This window comes from Trifolium pratense, linkage group LG3 (genome assembly GCF_020283565.1).
Source record: "Trifolium pratense cultivar HEN17-A07 linkage group LG3, ARS_RC_1.1, whole genome shotgun sequence".
Lineage (NCBI taxonomy): Eukaryota > Viridiplantae > Streptophyta > Magnoliopsida > Fabales > Fabaceae > Trifolium > Trifolium pratense.
Window position 1 is genome coordinate 13,053,690 of NC_060061.1, and position 22,768 is coordinate 13,076,457.

The following is a 22,768-nucleotide window of genomic DNA, read 5'->3' on the forward strand; positions in this document are numbered from 1 at the left end:
TACTTACAAGCATTGTTTTGCCCCGCCGTGTAGAAGACAAAACATTGCTATAATTATTTTGTCGCATCATATGTCTGCAATTTTATTTTTTTAATCTAAGCCTCCAAAGTATCACGTACTGTACTGCATGAAATTACGTAAGAGATATTTTTTTTTTTAACGGCAAAATGATATTTATATATAAAAAACAAATTGGAAAAAAGTACAAGTGGTACTCAATCCACTTCTAAAGAAAAAGTACAAATAGTACTCCACCCAATTCGAAAAAACCATACACAAAACTAACTAGCTAAACAATCAAAAGGATTCATACACCACTCATAAAACAAGCAAGGTGTACCAATCTTTTTTGCCAAAAGTCATTTCCAAGAAACAAGCTTAATTCTATCCACCATCTCTTGTAACTCTACAATTCTCCCCAAAAAAATCCTATCGTTCCGAGAGCGCCATATAAAGTCCAAATGACCGCATGCCAAACCATAAGAACACCTTTTTAAAGCTGACATTCCATGTATGCACATCAAATTATAGAAACATTGCATCTTGGATTAAATATTTAAAATCTCGTAGATTTGCAAATGCTATGCTTAGAAATTTTCTCATATGAAAAGAAAGAATTTCTTATACTCATTCACATGGTAAATTTTTGGTTTAAAATTAATCGTGAATTCTTCAATACACATATTATGTGTGTTGAGTATGTCTTGAAATCTCAGTCACAAGAAATCAAAAAATTATGTTTTTGGGAGATTCTGTCTGCTCACGCCCAGGCGCAGCGCGTGTTGACAGTATTAGGGATGACAATGAGTAGGGTATGGGTAGGGTACTATAGTACCCATTCTCATACCCGCGGATTGAAAAAATACCCGTACCCATCCTCATACCTGCATGGGTAACAACTTTTGTCCCCGTCCCCATACCCTATGGGTACCTAGGTACCCATACCCGTACCCGTTACCCGCATTTTTATTAAAAATAAATTGATCAACTATAAAATATCATATAATTTTAATATAATTAAAAAAATTTCAAAGATTTTAATATTGACTAATAAAAATTATAAACAAAATTATTACTAACCTTATGTTAAAGTTCATATTAATGTTAAATATTCACATTATTTTTATATTATGTTATAAATAAACATTTTTATTAAAAATATGTAATAGTTTAGTATTGTTTTAAATTGATTTACATATATTATAATATAATAATACAAATAAAATAAATATATATTATGCGGGTAAGGGGAGGGTACTAAGGTACTCGTACCCGCATCCATACCCGTTCATTTTTACGGATAATTACTCATACCCGTGCCCGTATCCAAAATGCGGGTTTTTACCTACCCGTTGTGGGTAATTTTTGCGGGTACCCTTTGGGTATGGGTCAAATTGCCATCCCTAGACAACATGTATTGTTTTGCTGATTTTTGGAAAAAATCTTTTCTTGTAGCATATATATATATATGAGTCAGGATCCGTTGACACCAACTAGTTTGACACCAAATGTTACACCTCTCAATAACGTTTTAACCGATATAAATTTTATAAAATCCACCGTTGGATTGAAAGTTTACATCATATAGATCATTTGTCTAAAATTTCAAATAAATCCAAAATCATTTGATATGTTATTGAGATACATCAAAATTAACGGTTTTTGTATTTTTTTAAATGCCGTTAATCTTTATGTGTCTCAATAGCATATCAAATGATTTTGGATTTGTCTGAAATTTTACACAAATGATCTATATGATGTAAACTTTCAATCCAACGGTGGATTTTATAAAATTTATATCGGTTAAAACGTTATTGAGAGGTGTAACATTTGTTGTCAAACTAGTTGGTGTCAACGGATCCTGACTCTATATATTGATCGGTGTAGTACTATGATTGTTCTTTCTTGATGCGTTGCTCTTCAAGGAGTCCCAAGAACTCATCACATTTTTCACCAATACATTTTACTTTAATTTCTTCTCTAAGTTTTCAAAATCAGTCTTATTGTTTGCTCCTGATAACTGCAACAATCTTTTCCGTAGTATCTCTTTCTTGAGATTTCATGATGTTGTTGAAAATCATATTAAAGAACCTGAAAGTGGAGTTCTATTTTGACTATGAATGAATCCTTAACCAACTTTTAATTATTTGGTTTAAAATTTGATCTATGACCAATGGTGCATATGAAAAATATTTGTTAGAGATTTCAACACCTGAAATGAATCTAAATTATCCTGAAAGATTGGCTATACAATTATGTACGAAGAATATCTTAATTTAAAAATAAAATAAAAAATATACATCCACTTAAATGTGGTGAAATTTTTTACCGAATAAGACTAACAATTTTTTACTCATCTATTTTCAATTTATTTTCACCCATCATTTATTTTTATTTTTTGACTCATTTAATTAAAATTCTCATACTCATTTAAATGACAAATTTTCTGATCTTTCCAAATCAAAACTCAAGTCTACCCTCCCGAGTCACGACAATTATAGTACTACTAGCGGGCCAGGCAGTTCCGCGCCTGCCTGTGTCTAACTTATGTACCAAAAAAAAAAGATACGCTTTATGTTATGGTGAGTTTGTTAATAAAAGATTTTTGTTGCTACTAGGGGTGATCGCGGTGCGGTTTGGTTCGGTTTTGAGCATAAAAGTCATCCTAACCGCGAGATAAAAATGCATGCGGTTCGGTTTGGTTCGGTTGATTTTTAAAAAGTCATCCAAACCAAACCAAACCAAACCAATGCGGTTTGGATCGGTTCGGTTGGTGCGGTTTAAAACATAACGATTGTACCGAACAATTTTAAGCATTAAAAAAAAATAAAAAATTGAAGTTCCAAAATAACATTGTAGTACCAACAAAAATTATTTATCCAAAATAACATTATAGTAACTTACAATTTTAAATATATAAAAAAATTGAATTTTCAAAATAACATCACGGTACCGATAAAATTTGTTTATTTAAAATAACATTACAACACCAAAATAAAATTTCAGTACAAAAAATAAAAACAACTTGAAGTTCGATTAATTTGGTCGACTAACTTGGTAATTGGGCATGTATATTGGAATATAAATATATTTTCTTTTACGATATTGGAATATAAATATATAATAGTAACTTAATGCGGTTTTTGCGGTTATCCGCGGTTTTTGCGGTTTTTGCGGTTTGCGGTTTGCGGTTCAGTAAGAAAGCCATCCAAATACATCCAAACCAAATGCGGTTTTTGCGGTTTTCGGTTTGGTTTGGTTCGATTTGCGGTTTTACTTTTGGATTGGTTCGGATACGATCACCCCTAGTTGCTACTAAAAAAAAGCAAGGGTAATGTTGGTATTATGAAAATTCTACCCCAAAACTCATGTATTCTTTTTATATATTATAGTATAGAATAGATATAGATGAAAAAACCATAAAAAAAAAAAAGAGGAAGTTAAGGGCAATTATGGAATAATTAAAAAACCATAAAGGAAGTTAAGGGCAAAATGGACCAAAAAAAATCCAGCCCAAACTCTCTTATCCCCTTTATATATTGTTATATATATAGTATAGAATAGATATAGATGAAAAAACCATAAAAAAAAAGAGAGGAAGTTAAGGGCAATTATGGAATAATTAAAAAACCATAAAGAAAGTTAAGGACAAAATAGACAAAAAAAAATTCAGTCCAAACTCCCTTATCCCCTTTATATATTGTTATAGATATATTGTTATAGATATAGTATAGAATAGATATAGATGAAAAAACCATAAAAAAAAAAAGAGGAAGTTAAGGGCAATTATGAAATAATTAAAAAATCATAAAGGAAGTTAAGGGCAAAATAGACCAAAAAAAATCCAGCCCAAACTCTCTTATCCCCTTTATATATTGTTATAGATTAATTAATACTTCATCCGTCACAATAATATAAAAGGAAAAATTAGTAAAAAAAATTAATGTATATTTGGTTGGACTACATAGAGAATAGTTGTTGTTTTTCTTTACCAATTTTTCCTTACATTATTAGTTGCTGTTTTTTTTTTTACTCGGATAGACATGCTAATGCTAATTTTTTTTTTTTAATATGCAATATAATTTTTTTAATGACAGTAAAAAAATTCTAATCGCATCACTATTTTTTGAAATTCCGTCAATACTTATGATCACATAACGAGTGTGGTGTGCTGTCTCAATGGACTACCCCTTACTGGAATTCCTTGCTTATCCAAAAATTAAAATAAATAAAAAAATCTATAGCAACATTCAAAATTGTTACACTACTAAGACAAATTCTTATTTTTTCAACTCAAGAGTAGTATCCTCTCAGACAAATGTTTCGATATATCCTCATAAATTGATCGGAATCGGTGTCCTTCAAGACAAAATTTTTTTGTTACTCTCCCATCTCAAATTTTTTTTTGTCCCAAAACTTTAGTTCTTTTAATAAACCAAGATACAATTAATAATGTTTTATCATTTATACTCTTATAAAAGTTAAAGTATTTATTTATTATAAACCAAAACAAAAGTTAAAGCATTTATTAAATGAATTTTCTCTTTCTTAATAAATTAAGGGTAAAAAAGACTTAACTTATCAATCTTCATAGTTTTTTAATCTATGTGCAAAACTCTAAATGGACCAAAGTTTCGGGATGGAGGAAGCATACTAGTATACACATAATCAACAGATTGATTTTTTCTTTTAGGAAATTTTTATGGTACATTGATAAATTAAAATGTACCGGTATATTTAAATTCTAATTCAATAAATTAATAATTACTTTTTATAAATTAGAAAGTTATTTTCAATTATAGTATTTTAGAGAATATCATATAACAAGGAAAAACACAATTTAATTATTTATAACCATTATATTAATTTTTTTATATTTTTTTCCCATAAAATTATTACTAGAAAAAACACAATTTAATTATTTATAACCATTATATTATTTTTTAAATTTTTTTTTCCATAAAACATAATCATTTATACCTATTATGAATAAACAAAATTTTAGAAAAATTAAACATCCTAGTTGAAACGATGTGAGGGACTAAGGGAAATTATTAGTTTGTCATATCATATAAACAAGCACTTAAAAGAGTGATTGTATTTTTAGAATTGGGAGTTAGACTTAATTTAATTTTACAAGGTGATGATTGTCTCTATTTTATAAAGTTATATTCAAATCATCTTACATTTGATATGAGACTTCCTAACATGTACTCCCTCCGTTCTTAATTAAGCAAAACTTACTTTATTAGATTCATTCAACAACTGATAAATTTAGACTATATTATAAACCAGATTCATCAGTTATTGAATGAATATTCTAAAAAATAAGTTTTGCTTTAAAATAACAAAGCATAATAACAAAAAAAAAAATATATGACTTCTTAACATGTTGGTGATGGAGTTGCTACTTTGATTTTATATGAGCAGTATCATGGTCATATTAGTGAATTTTATTTAGTGGACCTGGTCAATCATTGGACCCCATGCCTTGTTATATGGTAGTCTCTTTTTCTTTTCGGACGTTGGTCCTCTTGTAATCCAAAAAATAATAATATGAAGAAATAAACAAGGAAAATTGTGCTAAATAATTACTTACAAATAATAAAAATAAAGAATTATATTTTCTCACCTTTCCGCACTCTTATTGTGTGAATTACATTGTGTGGCTATATTCTTCACACAATAGAAATGTAGAAAAGTGAGAAATTCGAGATTAGAAACCGACCCCTTCAAAAACATCCAATATTTATTAAAGAAGATTGAGTTTCAGAAAAGTTCTACAATGATATCTTATAACTTTTGCACATTACATTCATTTGAGCAAAGATTAATTGATACGGTACTTACTTTACTGGATCAAGAAAAATTACATAAAATTATTATCAATAAAAGTTTCAAAGAACGTACGGTACTATATATACTACTACACCGTTGCATGGGAAGTGAATTAATTATTTGAGAAGTTTGTTGATGACAGGACGAGTTTTACACATGGCTTTTAATGGTACCAATTTTGTTAAGGTGAAACCATCTCGCTCTGACATATCAATCTTCCCATCACCTGTAAGTTTCCAATCAAAACATTGAACCAATAATGCCAAAGTCATGCTAATCGCACGCATAGCCAAGGCTTCTCCCGGACAAGCCCTTCTTCCCATCCCAAACGCAATCAACTTCTCTGACTCTCCTTTTTTGTCGAACCTCTCGGGTTTGAAAGTCGTGGCTTCACTCCATGTTTCAGGGTCTCTATGAATGGCCCAAGCATTGATCAATATTATGGTGTCTCGTGGTACTTTGTATCCTCCAATAACACACTCGTCTAAAGTCGAGTGGGGTAATAACAAAGGAGCAGGAGTGTATAAGCGAAGAGTTTCGTTGATGACATTTTTAAGGTAAGTGAGTTTTGGAAGATCTGATTCATCTACCAAACGATCTTGGCCAACATGAGTATCTAATTCATCTCTCACCTTCTGCAATACTTCTGGATAGTTCAAAATGTTAGACATCGTCCACTCTAAAGTTATAGCCGACGAGTCGGTTCCAGCAAGAAGCATGCCCTACAATTTCAATCCAATTTGATAAGTTTTATTTCAAGTAAAACATTAAAAGTAAAGTTTAATTAACACATATTAACGTTAGAGTGAATACTCAGTATCCAACTAGATCACATCACGTCATGCTATTACTTTCAAAATATTATTACCAAAGTGAGGTGATGAAACAAATTTGGATTTAAATTCTATGCGATCAAAAGTTCTATGTTCACTTACATTTAATTTATTTTAAAGTTCAATTTTACTATTACCAACTATTATACTATTTTTCTCCATTCTCCTAGTTTTTTTGCACTAAATGTAGGTGAATGTGGAATTTTTGAATGTAGAGAATCAAAATCCAACAAATTTGTATGTTTTCATCGATCATTAACTAGTAGTAGTAGTAGTAGTAGTAGTAGTAAAACATTAATAATTTTATTTATAACTTACCAAAGCGAGGCCTTTGATGATTTGATCGGTGTAGTATTCTGGTTGCGATTCTTGCATATTTAGAAGATGATCTATCATAGTATTTGTACGCTCCTTCTTGTTTCGTTGCTCGTCAAGGAGTCCTTTCAAGAATTCGTCACATTTTTCTCCAATATGTTTGACTCTCTTCTCCAAGTTTTCAAAATCAAGAAACTTAAGAAAAGGCATGAAATCAGTCTTATTGTTTGCTCCTGATAATTGCAATAGTTGAGATACCATATCCCTAAATTGACTTGCTTCTTGAAGATCAGACATGTCACAATCTTCTCCATAGTACCTCTTTCCAGAGATCATTCTCATGATGTTGTTAAACGTCATATCGAAGAATCGGGAACTGAGTTCCACTTCTGCAAAATTAGTAGATGAATCTTCAGCCAACTTGGTGATCAACCTTTGAGTCTCATCCTTTCGGATTCCAGCAAAATTGTTGATCCGGTGGTTTGAAAGGACGTCAAGAGCAGTAATACGACGAAGGTTACGCCAGTGTTCACCGTAGTCTGTAGATCCTAAGGTTGTATAGTTGTAGAAAATGTATTTTCCTGATAAAAATTTTGGTCTATTTGCTAGGACAACGTCGTTTTTAGTAAAACATTGTTGGAATTCAGATAGAGAAGATACGACAACGACAAGACGTGATCCAAACCAAAGAGAAATCACGTTGCCGTACTTCTTGGTGAGTCCTTTAAAGGTACGATGGAGGGGGCGTTTGAGATGGTGGAGATCACCTATTATGGGAAGAGAGTTTGGCCCTGGTGGGAGGTTTTTGAATTTTCTTGATTGGAACAAAAGTCTTATGATGAAAAATATTGAAAGATAAAAGAGAGAGTAGAAGAAAAAGGAAAGGATCCCCATTGTTGAGTTTGTTAATTATTGTTTGGTTTTGGTTATTGATGAATGAGTGAGTGAGTAGTGATATAGCAAATGAAGTTTGGTATTTATAGAAACTGAACATAGAGTACGTAGTAGCTAGGCCAGCACTATTGAGACTAGTATTTGGGGGCTGCTTAGCACCACTAGGTGTAGTTGCCATCAGTACGAGGGAGGGAGTTGCCACGAAATTCCAATCCACGACTTCAATTATGGCTAGATCAATTTTCCTTTTATTTATCCCTGATTATTATTTATTTATTTGTTTATTTAGTAACACCTGATTATTTTAGTTTTTTTTGTTAAATAGTTTAGGACTAGAATTTCACCTTTTAAGATAAATAAGTAAGAGTATCTGAGTTTGAATCTCGGTCCTACTTATTAAAGACAATGTTCCTACTAAACTGGGTTATACACTCACATTAACATACCTGATTATTTTAATTTTTTGTTAAATAATTTAGTGACTAGAACTTCACACCTTTTAAGGGTGAACACCGGTATACATAATTATGTGGATATGTATCGGTACACAGTTTAGATGGATGATTGTGATTGGTCCACAAATAGTATTAATATAGAAAAATCAATAAATATTATTCGTAAACCAGAATCATCCACTTCAACAAATATACCGGTATATCCACATAATATGTGTACCGAAAAATTCCTCTTAAAATAAATAAGTGAGAGCATAATAATATACACGTACAATACTTATTTGAATCGATCCTGCATTATGCCCGTATAATTGTGCATGGCTGATTATATATTTTATTTTGTTGGCCCCATTTGCATAGGCAGAGAAGATAACATTGCTACAATTATTTATGGCATTGTGTTTTGCAAAGATTTTATTTCTTTTGTAATTTAAGGTATTTTTGCATTCATGTTTAATTGTAAGAACTAATTACTCAATGTAATTGATATTTATTTGAGAAAATGAGATCACTTGACATATACATAGATTTAATGCTTAACTAATTATTAAAAGATTTAAACATCAATGGAATTTTCTCAAACAATTTTGTCGTACAACTATGCGTGGAATTTTCTCATACTTTCCGTAGAAAAGAAAAAAAAAAATTCTACGACGACTATGATATCACAAAATTTCTGGTGTTCCAAATCCAAACTAATTTCTATTCAACAATAGGTGTAATAATAATAGACAAAGTACTAATAATTCGTAGACATTATTTTATTATTTTTTGAACAGCAAATATTGATATATATTAAAAGGTGGCCAGAAAAACTTCGTAGAAATTATTAGTTGCTGTTTTTTGACCAAAATCGAGATTGAAGAATTTCCAGATTTTCCAGATAGTGTTAGGCGGACAAATATTTAAGTTTTTAATTTAGTTGTTTATAATTAGTGTAATATTTTCTGAAGAATTTTTTGGTACCTTCTTGGAGTTAGTTAATTTATCACAACTCATTATTTACATATTTAGTGAAGTTTTGGTTTTCATTTGAAATGCACACACATACTAAAGTATAAGGATCGTAGTTTAAATTTCGATTATGGTAAATATTTTGAAAGGAAAGATTGTCAAAGTATCTTCGAATCCCGACAACTTGACTAAAGAGTATGGTCAGAGTCTCTTATTAGATGTCAGTGTAAAGTTGATTGAATTTCTTTTTAGTTGATAGACGAATGACAAAGTCATTAAAAATTCACACACATACAAAATGGAGTGATCGGTATTTCGAACTCTGGTCGTGACATCCGACACAAATAAATTTGACATTTCAGCCAGTTGAATTAGAATTTATATATGGACGATTGAATTTCTTTTTTATTTTGGTAAATACCAAATAAAATAAAAAAAGGCCGGAAGCCAAATTGAATAGTTTTGTTCATGCAGAATTTGTCTCCATTCCCACCCACATCACATGAAGTTTGCATTCATATATAACGTCTTGAAACAGTTGCTGACTATTATTGTTTTATATATATATATATATATATATATATATATATATATATATAAAACATCTAGAATAAACTGAATTCGCCAGCCAACAAAGACCATTTGCATCATAGCAACATTTTCCTTTTTCTTTTTTGGTTCGTAGCAACCATTTTTTATTTATTTTTTTATAGAGTCTGAACTAGAGGTATCCGCAGTTTGGTTTGGATCGGTTAAGAAACAAAAAGTCATCCGATCTAAAGAGAAAATAGCATTTGGTTTGGTTTGATTTTTGGATTACTAAAAATAAATCCAATTCAATCTAATTTTATGCGGTTTATTTTGGTTCAGTTGATTCGATTTTATTCAATTTTTAAATAAATAATACATAAATATTTGTAACAGTGACGGATCCGGTACCCCAAGTCAGGGGTGTAAAATTTATATACAAAAATAATTATTATATAAAATAATAAATATTATAATATATATTATTATTTTTTTAATATTATTAACCACATGAAATTTTAAATATAAGCAATAAGAACAATTTTTTTTGGACTAAAATCAGGGGCGGATCCAATCAGGTGCAGGTGACTAAAAAAATTATTTTACTAGAACTGATAAAAAAATATTAAGTAAGAAATTGACACATTTAGCATGTCCTGTCATTGATTTTCAGTAAGACATTAAAACATATTTTCAAATATCCTAGCAATAAAAATTTAAAATAAAGGTTAATATAATATATCATACTAATAAAAAGAAACATAAATATTATGTATGCAGTTTGGATCGGTTTTGAGAAATCAATCCAAAACTCGATCCGATCATGCAATTTTACAAAAGGGCGTTCAAATACATCTAAAATTATTCGATTTTTTGCAGTTTTTGAATTTTTGGATTGGTTTGTGGTTTTTAATTGAATTAGTTTGAAATTGAGCGACCCGTCTCAGCAACCATTTTCTGCGCTATTTAAATTATATATAATATTCATTTTTGGGTACTCTATTTAAATTATAAATAACTAGCGGTCAGATAGGGTGTATTCCACGTCTGTCTGTGTCTATTATACAAACTTATGTTAAAAAAAAATGGCTTATATATGTTTTAGTGAGTTTGTTAATAAGAAAATTTTGCTGCTAAAAAAATCATGTCTTATGATATGGTGAGTTCGTTAATAAAATATTTTTGTTGTTAAAAAAATATAATTAAGGGTATTGTTTGTATTGGGAAAAGTCAACACCAAAAAAAAATGTATCCTCTTTATATATAGTATAGTTGTTGGTATTGGGAAAAGTCTACACCAAAAAATTTTGTATCCTCTTTATATATAGTATAAATATTCTTTTTGAAGCTGGATAAAATTCCACAACAATTTGACACATCGATCCATACATATTACATATTTAATATTTCTATCAATTGAGTTATGCTTACATAAATTATATAATAGTCTCTTATGGCGAAAAAAAATAGATAATAGATCGATGATTCATTTTAATTGTTAATAATTTTTCTGGCGGCTTAATTAAGTGCTCGATAAAATTTAATTTAGTCTCCGACATTTTTATTTTATTGGCAAAATAAATTTTTATTATGAAAATATGAAAGACTTATGTAAATTTTATTTTTATAACTCTCTAAAGAATTGTCAAGAACTAAAATAAATATTTACTCTTTTAAAAAAGAATATATAACTCCCCACACCCTAAATTTTTATAAGAAAAAAGAATATATCTTCTTCTCCCGATCACTTGTGTTGGTCACTCACGCAGGCTTCTGGATTGCTAATGTTGTTGTTAGGGAGTAATCAGCTAGTTTATTCATTCACAATGAGGTCTTTTATAGGCAAGGTACAATAGATTGCAATCCAAGCCAACTAGTTGGCTAGCAAACCTGCAGGCAAGGCAAGGCAGGCCAGGCCAAGGCACGCGCGCGCACATCTGCAGGCCAGCAGGCTTGGCTTGGCTTAGGCTGCAACTAGTTACTTAACATACAAGCTAACCAATCCTAACATACCCTCCCTTAATTGAACCCATACAAACACAACACAAATGTTCAATGTATAAGACTACTAACATCACACATGCCTAAGCCCTCCCTTAATTTGCAAAAAGCTTCCAACTTCAAAGGCTTAGTGAGCAGGTCTGCTAACTGCTCCTCACTTCTGCAGTGAACCAATTCAATAGCTCCATCCTTAGTGAGATCTCTAAGGAAATGAAACCTGACATCAATGTGCTTTGATCTTCCATGCATAATTGGATTCTTTGAAAGCTTTATTGAGGAACTGTTGTCACAATAGATCATGATACACTCTGATTGCTTCAACTTCAAGTAATTCAACACATTTTTCAGCCATATCCCTTGACAAGCACAAGCAGCTGCTGATACATACTCAGCTTCAGTGGTTGACAGAGCCACAATTGGTTGTTTTTTAGAAGACCAAGAAACAGCACCACCTCCCAACATGAACACAAAACCTGTAGTGCTTTTCCTATCATCCAAATCACCAGCATAATCTGAGTCACACCACCCTTTCAAACACAAACCAGACTTGGAATTAAACTTGTACTGAATTCCAAACCCTAAAGTACCTTTCAGATATCTCATAATCCTTTTTACAGCAGTTACATGCATCTCAGTTGGCCTTTCCATGAATCTTGCCACCAAACATACTGAGTAGGCCAAGTCAGGCCTTGTAGCAAGTAAATACATTAGGCACCCTATCATTTGCTTATAGACAGTTGCATCTGTGCCTTGCTCAGTTTCTTCTTTGACAAGTTTGCAACCAGGCACTATAGGACTGCTTACTTCGTTACAATGTTCCATACCAAACCTAGATAGAACTTCTGCTGCATACTTCTGCTGAGTAATGAAGATACCATTGTTGTTTTGATGAACTTCCACACCAAGAAAGAACATCATCTTTCCCAAATCAGTCATAGCAAACTTCTTCTTCATAGATGACTTAAATTCATCCATCAATTTCTGATTGTTCCCAGTGTAGATCAAATCATCTACATACAAACTTACCAACAAAATCTCATTCTCCATACCATACTTGACAAATAAGGTATGCTCATATGGACACTTTTCAAACTTCTCTGTGCTGAAATAGAACTCAATTTTGCTGTACCAAGCCCTTGGAGCTTGCTTTAATCCACAATGCCTTCTTCAATCTATACAACATGGACTTGTCTTTGCTGATATATCCTAATGGCTGACTTACATAAATGTTTTATGACAATTCACCATGTAAGAAAGCAGATTTAACATCTAGATGATAGATTTTCAATCCATCATTGGCTGCAAATGCTAGAATGGATCTGATGGTGTCCCATCTAGCAACTGGTGCAAAGACCTCATGATAGTCAATACCATTATCTAGCTGATAGATTTTCCATCCATTATTGGCTGCAAATGCTAGAATGGATCTGATGGTGTCCCATCTAGCAACTGGTGCAAAGACCTCATGATAGTCAATACCATTATCTAGCTGATAGATTTTCCATCCATTATTGGCTGCAAATGCTAGAATGGATCTGATGGTGTCCCATCTAGCAACTGGTGCAAAGACCTCATGATAGTCAATACCATGCTTCTGTGTGTATCCTTTAGCCACTAGTCTTGCTTTGTGCTTATCAATCTCTCCCTTTTCATTATACTTTGTCTTGTAAATCCACTTCACACCAATGGAGTTGCAACCAGCAGGTAGAGTAGTGAGCTCCCAGGTATCATTATTCTTGATTGACTCCATCTCAATATCCATTGCATTTCTCCAAACCTCATGTTTAACTGCTTCATTGTAAGAAACTGGATCATTGTTGGTGTTAATCATTGCAAGATTGTGCAGCTCCAACTCATCTTCATCTACTTCTACAGCCTGACCAGTTACATAGTCATTCAATCTTACTGAGGGCTTTCTTATCCTAGGACCAAGTGGTGAGCTTCTCTCAGCTTCACTATCACTAGATGTTTCATTGACCATATTTTCATTGTTGGTAGCTGGAAATTGATCATCAGCTTGATCATCAGCATCAACTGGCTTCTCATCATCACTATTATTTGCTGATTCAGTTTCCTCCCAATCATCATCAGTTCTAGCTGGCTTCTTTGGCTTGTTCCAATTCCAGCTCTTAGATTCTTCAAATATCACATCTCTACTGATTATGATCTTATTCTCAACAGGGTCATAAAGCTTGTATGCTTTAGACTCTTCACTAACACCAAGCAAAACACACTTTTTGCTCTTGTCATCTAACTTCTTTCTTTGACTGTCATGAATGTGCACATGAGCCACACATCCAAAAACTTTGAAATGATGCACAGATGGCTTCCTCCCACTTCATGCTTCTTCTGGTGTCATATCTTTTACACTAAGTGTAGGACTTCTATTCATCACATAGGTTGCCCATTTGACTGCTTCAGGCCAGAATTTCTTTGGAACATTTCTTGCATGAATCATACTTCTAACAATGTTCAGCAATGTTCTATTTTTCCTCTCAGATACTCCATTCTGCTGTGGAGTATAGGCTGCAGTTAGCTGTCTTTTAATCCCTTCCTTACTGCTTCCTCCATTTGACTGAGGAGTGATAGGGCCACAGATATCTGAATGAACTAATTCAAGTTTTGCAGATGCTCTCCAATTTGCTTGTTTTGGGATAGAGTCTCTGGATTGCTTACCAGCCAAGCAATCAACACAATTATCTTCTATTTCTTCCAGCTCTGGTAATCCCTTAACCATTTGCTTCTTGGAAAGGGTGTTCAATCCCTTGAAATGCAAGTGACCATATCTTCCATGCCACAACACAGTTGACTCTTGTTTTGCAGACATCAAACATCTAGGGTTGATAACAGTTGCAGAAACCATATACATTCTATTACTAGACATAGCAGTGGTGAACAACAAACCCTTTTCTTCATGATAGATCTTGCAAACATCATCTTTGAAGATAACTGTGACTCTTTTCTGCTGTAATTGGCCTATACTGATGAGGTTGGTTTTTAATCCAGGCACAAAGTACACATTGGTAATCACATGAACCAAATCATTAATCTTTAACCTCACATTGCCTTTTCCCATCACAGCCATTCTTGAATCATCACCAAGTTTGACTGAATCTCTATAACTATCATCAAAATCAATAAACCAATCTTGATGACCTATCATGTGATTACTACATCCAGAGTCAAGATACCATGGTTCAATTGCATTGACTTTTGATTCTTGATTGGTTCTTGACATGAGTAGCATTTCTTCTACACTATTGTACTCAGCATAATGAACATTACCTTCATACTCAGGACACTCACTCTGATAATGTCCAAGCTTGTGGCACTTGAAACACTCAACAAATTCTTTGTTTTGCCTTCCCCTGCCACGACCTCTACCACCATTGTTTCTTCCTCTCCCTCTACCAGCTCCTTTCTCAGGATTAGAGATTTTCAAAGCCTGTTCATCTGTTACTTCAATCTGTCTCTTCATTCTCTGCTCTTGCACAATCAAACTACTCTGCAGGCTATCAATGGACATAGCTGTAACATCATTTGATTCCTCTATAGAGAAAACCACATAATTGAACTTTGAAGACAAAGATCGCAAGATCTTTTCAACAACTTCAACTTCTTGCAGTGTTTGACCTTGAGCACTCATGCGATTTGCAATTGCAAGAGTTCTTGAGAAGTATTGTTCAACTGTTTCATTATCTTTCATTTCAAGAACTTCAAATTCTCGCTTCAATGCTTGCAAATGAGCACGTTTCACCTTTGTGGATCCTTGATACTTGCGTTTCATAGCATCCCAAATATCTTTTGATGTGTTGCGAACAAGAATCGTTTCCATAATGGAACGCTCAATAGATTGAAAGAGATAGTTCTTTACCTTTAAGTCTTTCAATTTGAGCGCTTCAATTGCTTGCAATTGCTCAGCTGTAGCATCAGGTGGCGCCACCGTGATGCCTGGTTCAATTAAGCTCCATAGCTCCTTCGATCGAATGAGATTCTTCATTAGCATTGCCCAATGCTCGTAATAGCCATCAAATTTAGGAACTTTTGTGTGATTATACTTCGTTTCTTCCGCCATTGATGAAGAAAGAAAGCTTCAGATGAGAAAGAACGAAGAAGAATCTAACTGAAAACGGTTGCTAAAACGGTTGTAACGGATTTTGGTTAGAAATTGCAATTTCTCTCTCCTCATGTCCCTAGAATAGGAGAACCTGATACCAATTGTTGTTGTTAGGGAGTAATCAGCTAGTTTATTCATTCACAATGAGGCCTTTTATAGGCAAGGTACAATAGATTGCAATCCAAGCCAACCAGTTGGCTAGCAAGCCTGCAGGCAAGGCAAGGCAGGCCAGGCCAAGGCACGCGTGCGCACATCTGCAGGCCAGCAGGCTTGGCTTGGCTTAGGCTGCAACTAGTTACTTAACATACAAGCTAACCAATCCTAACAGCTAACACGTATATGTACGACTGTGTATATATATATTATTATTATCTGCTTATAATTATTTCTTCATCTCTATATTTATTTTTTAAGAGAATTTGATTTGGTGACAGATAACTTTATGTTTTTTTTTTTTAAGGAACAGATAACTTTAACTTTATGTTGTCACTCCGGTATAATGGTAGAGGCATGTGATGTGACAATCTCACGAAACCGCAATTCTTTCAAGTCTCACAAAGCATATGCCATCTCACTTGGTCAAATATGGGTCTTTCCAAAGTATAAAAGAAAGAAAGATAAAAAGGCTTTGAATAAACACATAAATAATGTCACTAAGAATTTAAAAATACTATTGTGTGAAAAATTAACGGAAAATTCTTTAAAAAGGAAAAATACTATTTGCTGAAATCATGTTCGAAACAATTATAATTTTGTAACTATCAATAGCCTCATCAAAAGTAGAAGAGAGACTAATGATTTCAACAAACGACTAAAAAATTTACCTAGTGTTTTAAATTGACTATAAGATTAAATAAAATATACAATTTTCTAAAATCATGTAGTCAAATATTAATAATGAGTAAATCAAAAAAATTGACGGAAAAATGAGTACGACCAATATCTTCATATCATCTTAAAAAATTAATAAAACGTCAAGATAATTATCAACTATGATAAAACTTATTAAAAAAAATATGAAGTGTCGGAGTTCGAACTCTGATTATCTCACTTATCTATTTTAAGGACGAAATTTATAATCACTAGGCTACTTAACCAAAAATAAAAACTTAATTATAACAAGAAAATAAATCTCACAAACAAATAATTATTTCAAACTAACGGAGAGGTATGTCAAAATTCACGTGTATCAATGTCCGGCCGAGGATTGTAATATGAAAATTGAACTCAGGCTCACGCTAAATATGAGGGTGTGTTGAAGTTGGCTTAAGTCTCATATTGCTCAGGTTTCTGGATTTTTGAGTGTATAAATGTGTTTGGACATCTCACTTTTTGAGCTAGATTTTGAAATGAGATTCAAATCCATTTCAGCTGGATTAAGGATTGGAATGTGAAAATTGAAAACAAGATCAGGCTCAGGGACAGACCTATGTTAAGGCCAACTGTGGCTATATATATATATAGTTAAATATGTTTTATCCCGGTGACCTTAACTCAGTTTGTTGAGACATCGCATATATTATTCATGAGTCAGAGTTCGAACTCCGGACACTCCACTTATTCATCTTTAAAGTGAAATTTCTAATTACTGGGCTACGTACTAAACAAAAAAAAAAGTTAAATATGTTTTTTATCTCTATAAAATAGTAACATTTTAAATTTAGTCTTTACTTAATTTTTATTAAATTTTTAATCCCTAAAAAATTATCATGCAGTCAATTTTGATCTCTACTGTTAAGAAAACTTGTATTTTTGAATGATTATTTCGTAGGTATGTTTAAAAAAAAGTTCATCTAGAAAATAAAACACAATTTTTTTTATTTATGGGTCATAATTTTCATTATTTTTATTTTAAAAAGTCATATTTAAATACATATCATGTCAAAAAAATGATAAATTAAAGAGGATTACAATTATTTAGTGTTGTAAATTTATTCCACTTGCATAAGTTTAATGTTAAATATAGTGAAGAGAATACTAAACTTTTAATATTCCCCTTGTTTCTAATTGTTTATTTTTGTCCTAAAATTTTAGTTATTTTAAAAAACCAAAGTATAGTTAATGATATTTTACCCTTTGTTTCCTCGTAAAAACTAAAAACATCTATTAAATGAATTGTTTTTAATAAAAAATAAGAGTAAAACTAACATAATATTTCAATATTTATTATTTCTTAATCTATGTGCTAAATTTAAAAATGACCAAATATTTAAAACATGTATAGTATATGTTTCAATGTTTGAATTCAAGATTGTCATTTAAATTCTTTTATGCTAATAAATTTTGACCACACAAAACAAAGAAATCTTAGATCCGCCCCTGCTTACGCTAGACGTGAAGGTGAATGTTGGAGTTGTTTGAGTCCCGCATTACTCAAATTTTCGGAATGTTTGGACATCACCCTATAAACTAGCTTTTATAATGAGATTTAAGTCCATTTCACACTACTCACAAAAATTATCTAAATTAAACATCGCTAAAATTTCAGCCAAAGCCCCAAAACAAATAACATTTACAACACTTCACCCATGCCACTTTTTCTTCTACTGTTGCTGCGCTTTCTATATATGTGTGAATCAATTTTTTCACACTTGCTGCCTTTTTATACTTGCAACTATTTTTTTTTTTATACTTGAATTTTAGCCAAAGTTTTAATGTGTTTAGCCACGGTTTAACCGTGGCAAAATTTCCGGATTTCTTTTTCGAACTTTTCCGGTAGCTATCTCCATTTGATTTGCTTTGTAACATACCGGATCTCTTTCTTTATAACATACCGGAACTCTTACTGTGAAAAAAAATAATACCAGATCTCTTTTCTTCAATTGTTCTGGTTTGAAATTTTGAATACCGAAAAACTTTGATAAAAAGATTAAGTCAAATGATAAAAAGGATAAAATTGGAAATAAAAATTATTTGTTGGGGTAAAGGTATACTACTCTGTCCCAAAATATAAGGGAAAATTGGTCAAAGAAAGTTGATGTATTTGGTTAAAAATTTGGACTAGATACATTAACTTTAGTTGACCAATTTTCCCTTATATTTTGGGACGGAGGGAGTAATTGTTAGGGTAGAAAAAAAAAATTTCAGTGTGGAATCCAACCATTCACTTTTTAAATAAAAAAATTAAAATTGAAGTGATAATAAAATGTAAGGCTGATATGTTACTGGATAGAAAACTGCACTGGAGAGTATCCTTTCCCCTTCACTTTATATATGTGAGTTTTTGATAACTTTGTCATTTCGTCTATCAATAAAATAAAAAAATGACATCTCATATACGTTTTTATATGCATATATTAAAGTTATAGAAAAATTGAAACTTGGACTAAATATTTTAAAGGCTTGATTAGTCTATTAATCTCTTAAAGACATTTTAGGTTTTACAATGTTCCCTTAAAGAAAAAAAGGTCTGGATTGGTCCTTTAAAGAAAAAGAGGCCCGGATTGGTCCCTTAAAGACACATATTTTTGTCATATTGGTCATTTCTGTTAAATTTTAACTCCAAATATAACAAAAAATTCCAATGGTTAAAATTTTAAAAATTAATAAGGTTTTTGGTGGACCACTTACACTTAATGACATCCACAATTCAGTCTACTAAAACTAACGTTTTTTGTAAAAATTGACGGAAAGGACCAATTGAGAAACGGATGTGTCTTTAATGGACCAATCCTAATCTTTTTTTCTTTAAGGGATCATTGTGAAACCTAAAATATCTTTAAGGAATCAAGCCTATTTTAAAAAATTCTATGAAAGACTGATATGCTTGGAAATTTTCTCATATGATCGAGAAGAAAGATATATATATTTTTTCTTAGCAAGATATAGAATTTTTTTTTTTTTTTTTTTGACTAAAGATATAGAATTTTCTTATACTCATATATTCAAATGGTAATTTTTCTGGTCATCCAAACTTGGTAAGTCTTATAATAATTTTCTTAGTACTTCATAGACAATGGTTGCTGTTTTGTTTTGACTCGTAGACGGAAGAAATTCTACAAAACGTACGTTAAACTAAAGTAGTCAATTTATACTGTATTCAGTATTCATCGTTATATGGTCAACAATTTAAATTCTTAGCAGAAATTAATAGCCAGCAGACTTAAATAGGTTTAGCTAATGTCTAAGTACGTAGGATATAGTCGGCCTGTATATAAGTAAGATTATTTTGTTTTACGCATATTAAGAAATTTGTTATTTTTACTAAAGTATTTTTTATAAGACAAATTCTAATATGGATCACTTTTTTAAGTGGTTTATGGTGGACCAGCCATTAATAACGTTATAATGAATACAAATTTTATAAAATTTACCGTTGGATTGAAAGTTTATATCGTATAGATCATCCATAAAAAAATTGAAAAAAATTGAAAATTATTTGATATGTTATTGGGACCCATTGAGATTAACGGTTTATGAGTTTTTCAAAAATACCGTTAATCTTGATAGGTTTGAATAACATATCAAATGATTTTCAATTTTTTAAATTTTTTTATGGATGATTTATAAGATATAAATTTCCAATCCAACGGTGAATTTTATAAAATTCGTATTCGTTATAATAGTATTGATCAATGGTCCATAGTGGACCACTTGTGAAGGTGGTCCACCGTAGCATCAACCTTCTTTATAAATTATAATACATTAAATTTGCATCGAGATTTGTAATCATTGTTAAAAAGTGGAACAATTAATTATTATATTTTTGGAATTATAGCATTTAATAAAGTTATTTTTTTATAACTTTTACTTATATTTGAGCCCAAAATATTTTGTTAACTTTTGCTTATAAATAAGGCCAGAAAAAGTATAGTAGAACAAAAGGTTAGTTAATTTAAAAGGGTTAGGGTGAGATGAGTAGTTCAACTAGTTGAATTAATCGATTTAAGGGTTAAAAGGAGTAGGAGATCCAGAATCCAAGTTCCGACAAAATCGTGTTTGATTATAAGAACTTATAAGCAAAATATAATTGCTTTGACAGAGTCGCGGTTGTGTTTTAAGCTTTTAAAGGTAAAAGATCAACTTCCAAAGTAAATTTGCAGAAAACTGATAATAAAGCACAAGAAAAGTTTAAAGAGATTTGAAAGTAAACGGTTTTCGACATAAATAAGCAAACAATAAATATGCAGGAAACTTGAATAAAAATGCAAGTTTGAACAAACTTGGAAAAGAAATTGATTCAATTAAAATGACAAGAAGAATAGTGCACAAAATCATACATTGGCCCTTAACATGGGTTCTTTGAATAATTTACAAAGAATTTTCTCGTAAGTGATTTACATAAAATCTCTATATATAGACAACAGAAACAATAAATGCCCCTAACGTCTTACATTAAGACTTCAACGCTTGTCTTGCTACGTATCCTTGTATTATTGATTGAGTATCTGACCAACGTTCTGAATCATTTATCAAGTCGGATGAAGACTTTAAGTAATTAATTAGAAAATATTCTAAGTCCGTATATACAGTTCGTAGGAAGAGTTTGAAGTAACATCATCTGATAGAGAAGATCTTGGAACTTTTGTTGATTATTTATTTATTTTTTTGACAATTTTTGTTGATTATGATGAATATCATAATATTCACACATTTATTTGATACTTCTCTTTGTGATTCCTTTGACACAATCAAACTGATCAGATAGTGTTTTCTCTCTTGCCTTCTCAGCTTTAGACTTGTAAATACTCTCTAATTAAGACTATTCATATACACTTTTCTTTGTTAAAAATATCATGTCTAAATTCCAGGATAACAATGACAAGAGCGATGCCGTTAAAAATATCATGTTAAATGATTATTAAGCTTGAATTGACTTTAATCTTTCAGGGTTCTATTAACACATGTCTTAAGGGCACGTGTTAAGGTATATAAAATTATAAATTTACATTTAATAATACCAAAAAAAATTATTAATGTTTAAAAAGTATAATGTATAAATTCCAAGAAAATATTTTTACATTTACATTTTTATTTAATTAAGATATGTGCTTTAAGGGCACAACATTTTCCAAACTTTCCGCCCATCTTTATATATTCTTGTTTTTTTTTTTTATCTATAATCAAACAATTTTTATGAACTTTCCTATTTATTTTTTTGTCTCGTAGTCTAGTGATTAGAAATTCTATCCTTAAGGTGGATATATGAGATGTTCAGGGTTCGAATCTCAGCCTCTGCATATAAAATGTGATGTTCTTTAACAACTGAGTTAAGTTCAAAGGAACTGAACTTTCCTATCTTGCGTAAGAATTTCACCTGAGCTAAGCCCTGCATATAAAATACTAACTCTGTTTTACTATAGATTTGCTACGAATTACCTACAAAGGAAGTGTCGTAGCTAATCCCGTATTTTCATGTGGTATACCTTAGAGATCGTAAGGTTTTTGTGTAGTATACTTTTGATCTAGGAAGCACTGACACCTCTATGATTAGGCGTGTCGCGGTGTCCGACATGTGTCGGTGTCCAACACTCGTATGACACTCGTCCGACATGTGTCGGATAGCTCATATAGGTGTCAGAAAATATTCAATTTTTTCTTTAGTTTGACACTCCTTTGATCGGTGTCCGACACCTGTAAGACACTCGTATGACACGTGTCGGACAAGTGTCCCAAAAATATTTTTTTTCTTTGTTTATACTCTCCTTAGGCACATATCAGACATATCTACAAGAGTTAAAGATGTGTAGAAACAACAATATTGATCAATGAGGGATTGAAGACATTACATTTTGATTACGATGTTTATAGTTTTTCGATTGTAGATGGATAAATAAAGGTAAAATACTATCATATCTTGTTTTAAAACTTTTTTAAAAAAATAACTTGCTCAA

At 31.5% G+C, this 22,768-nt stretch overlaps 1 protein-coding gene across 1 annotated transcript; it reads right to left on the bottom strand.

Annotated features, from left to right (window-relative positions):
• Positions 1-5,731: 5,731 nt before the first annotated feature.
• LOC123917667 (isoflavone 2'-hydroxylase) lies at positions 5,732-7,947 on the bottom strand. Its single transcript, XM_045969443.1, has 2 exons — positions 6,990-7,947; positions 5,732-6,560 (listed from the first exon to the last, which is right to left on the bottom strand). The coding sequence occupies exons 1-2, from the start codon at positions 7,878-7,880 to the stop codon at positions 5,955-5,957; spliced, it is 1,497 nt and encodes a 498-aa protein (XP_045825399.1). The 5' UTR covers positions 7,881-7,947; the 3' UTR covers positions 5,732-5,954.
• Between the last annotated feature and the right edge of the window lie 14,821 nt (positions 7,948-22,768).

What these genes read in the sequence shown, in the direction of transcription:
- LOC123917667 (XM_045969443.1), bottom strand. Translation starts at nt 7,880, where the DNA reads ATGGGGATCCTTTCCTTTTTCTTCTACTCTCTCTTTTATCTTTCAATA. An exon ending in TCATCAAAGGCCTCGCTTTG is followed by an intron (nt 6,561 to 6,989) that starts GTAAGTTATAAA and finishes TTGAAATTGTAG; the next exon opens with GGCATGCTTCTTGCTGGAAC.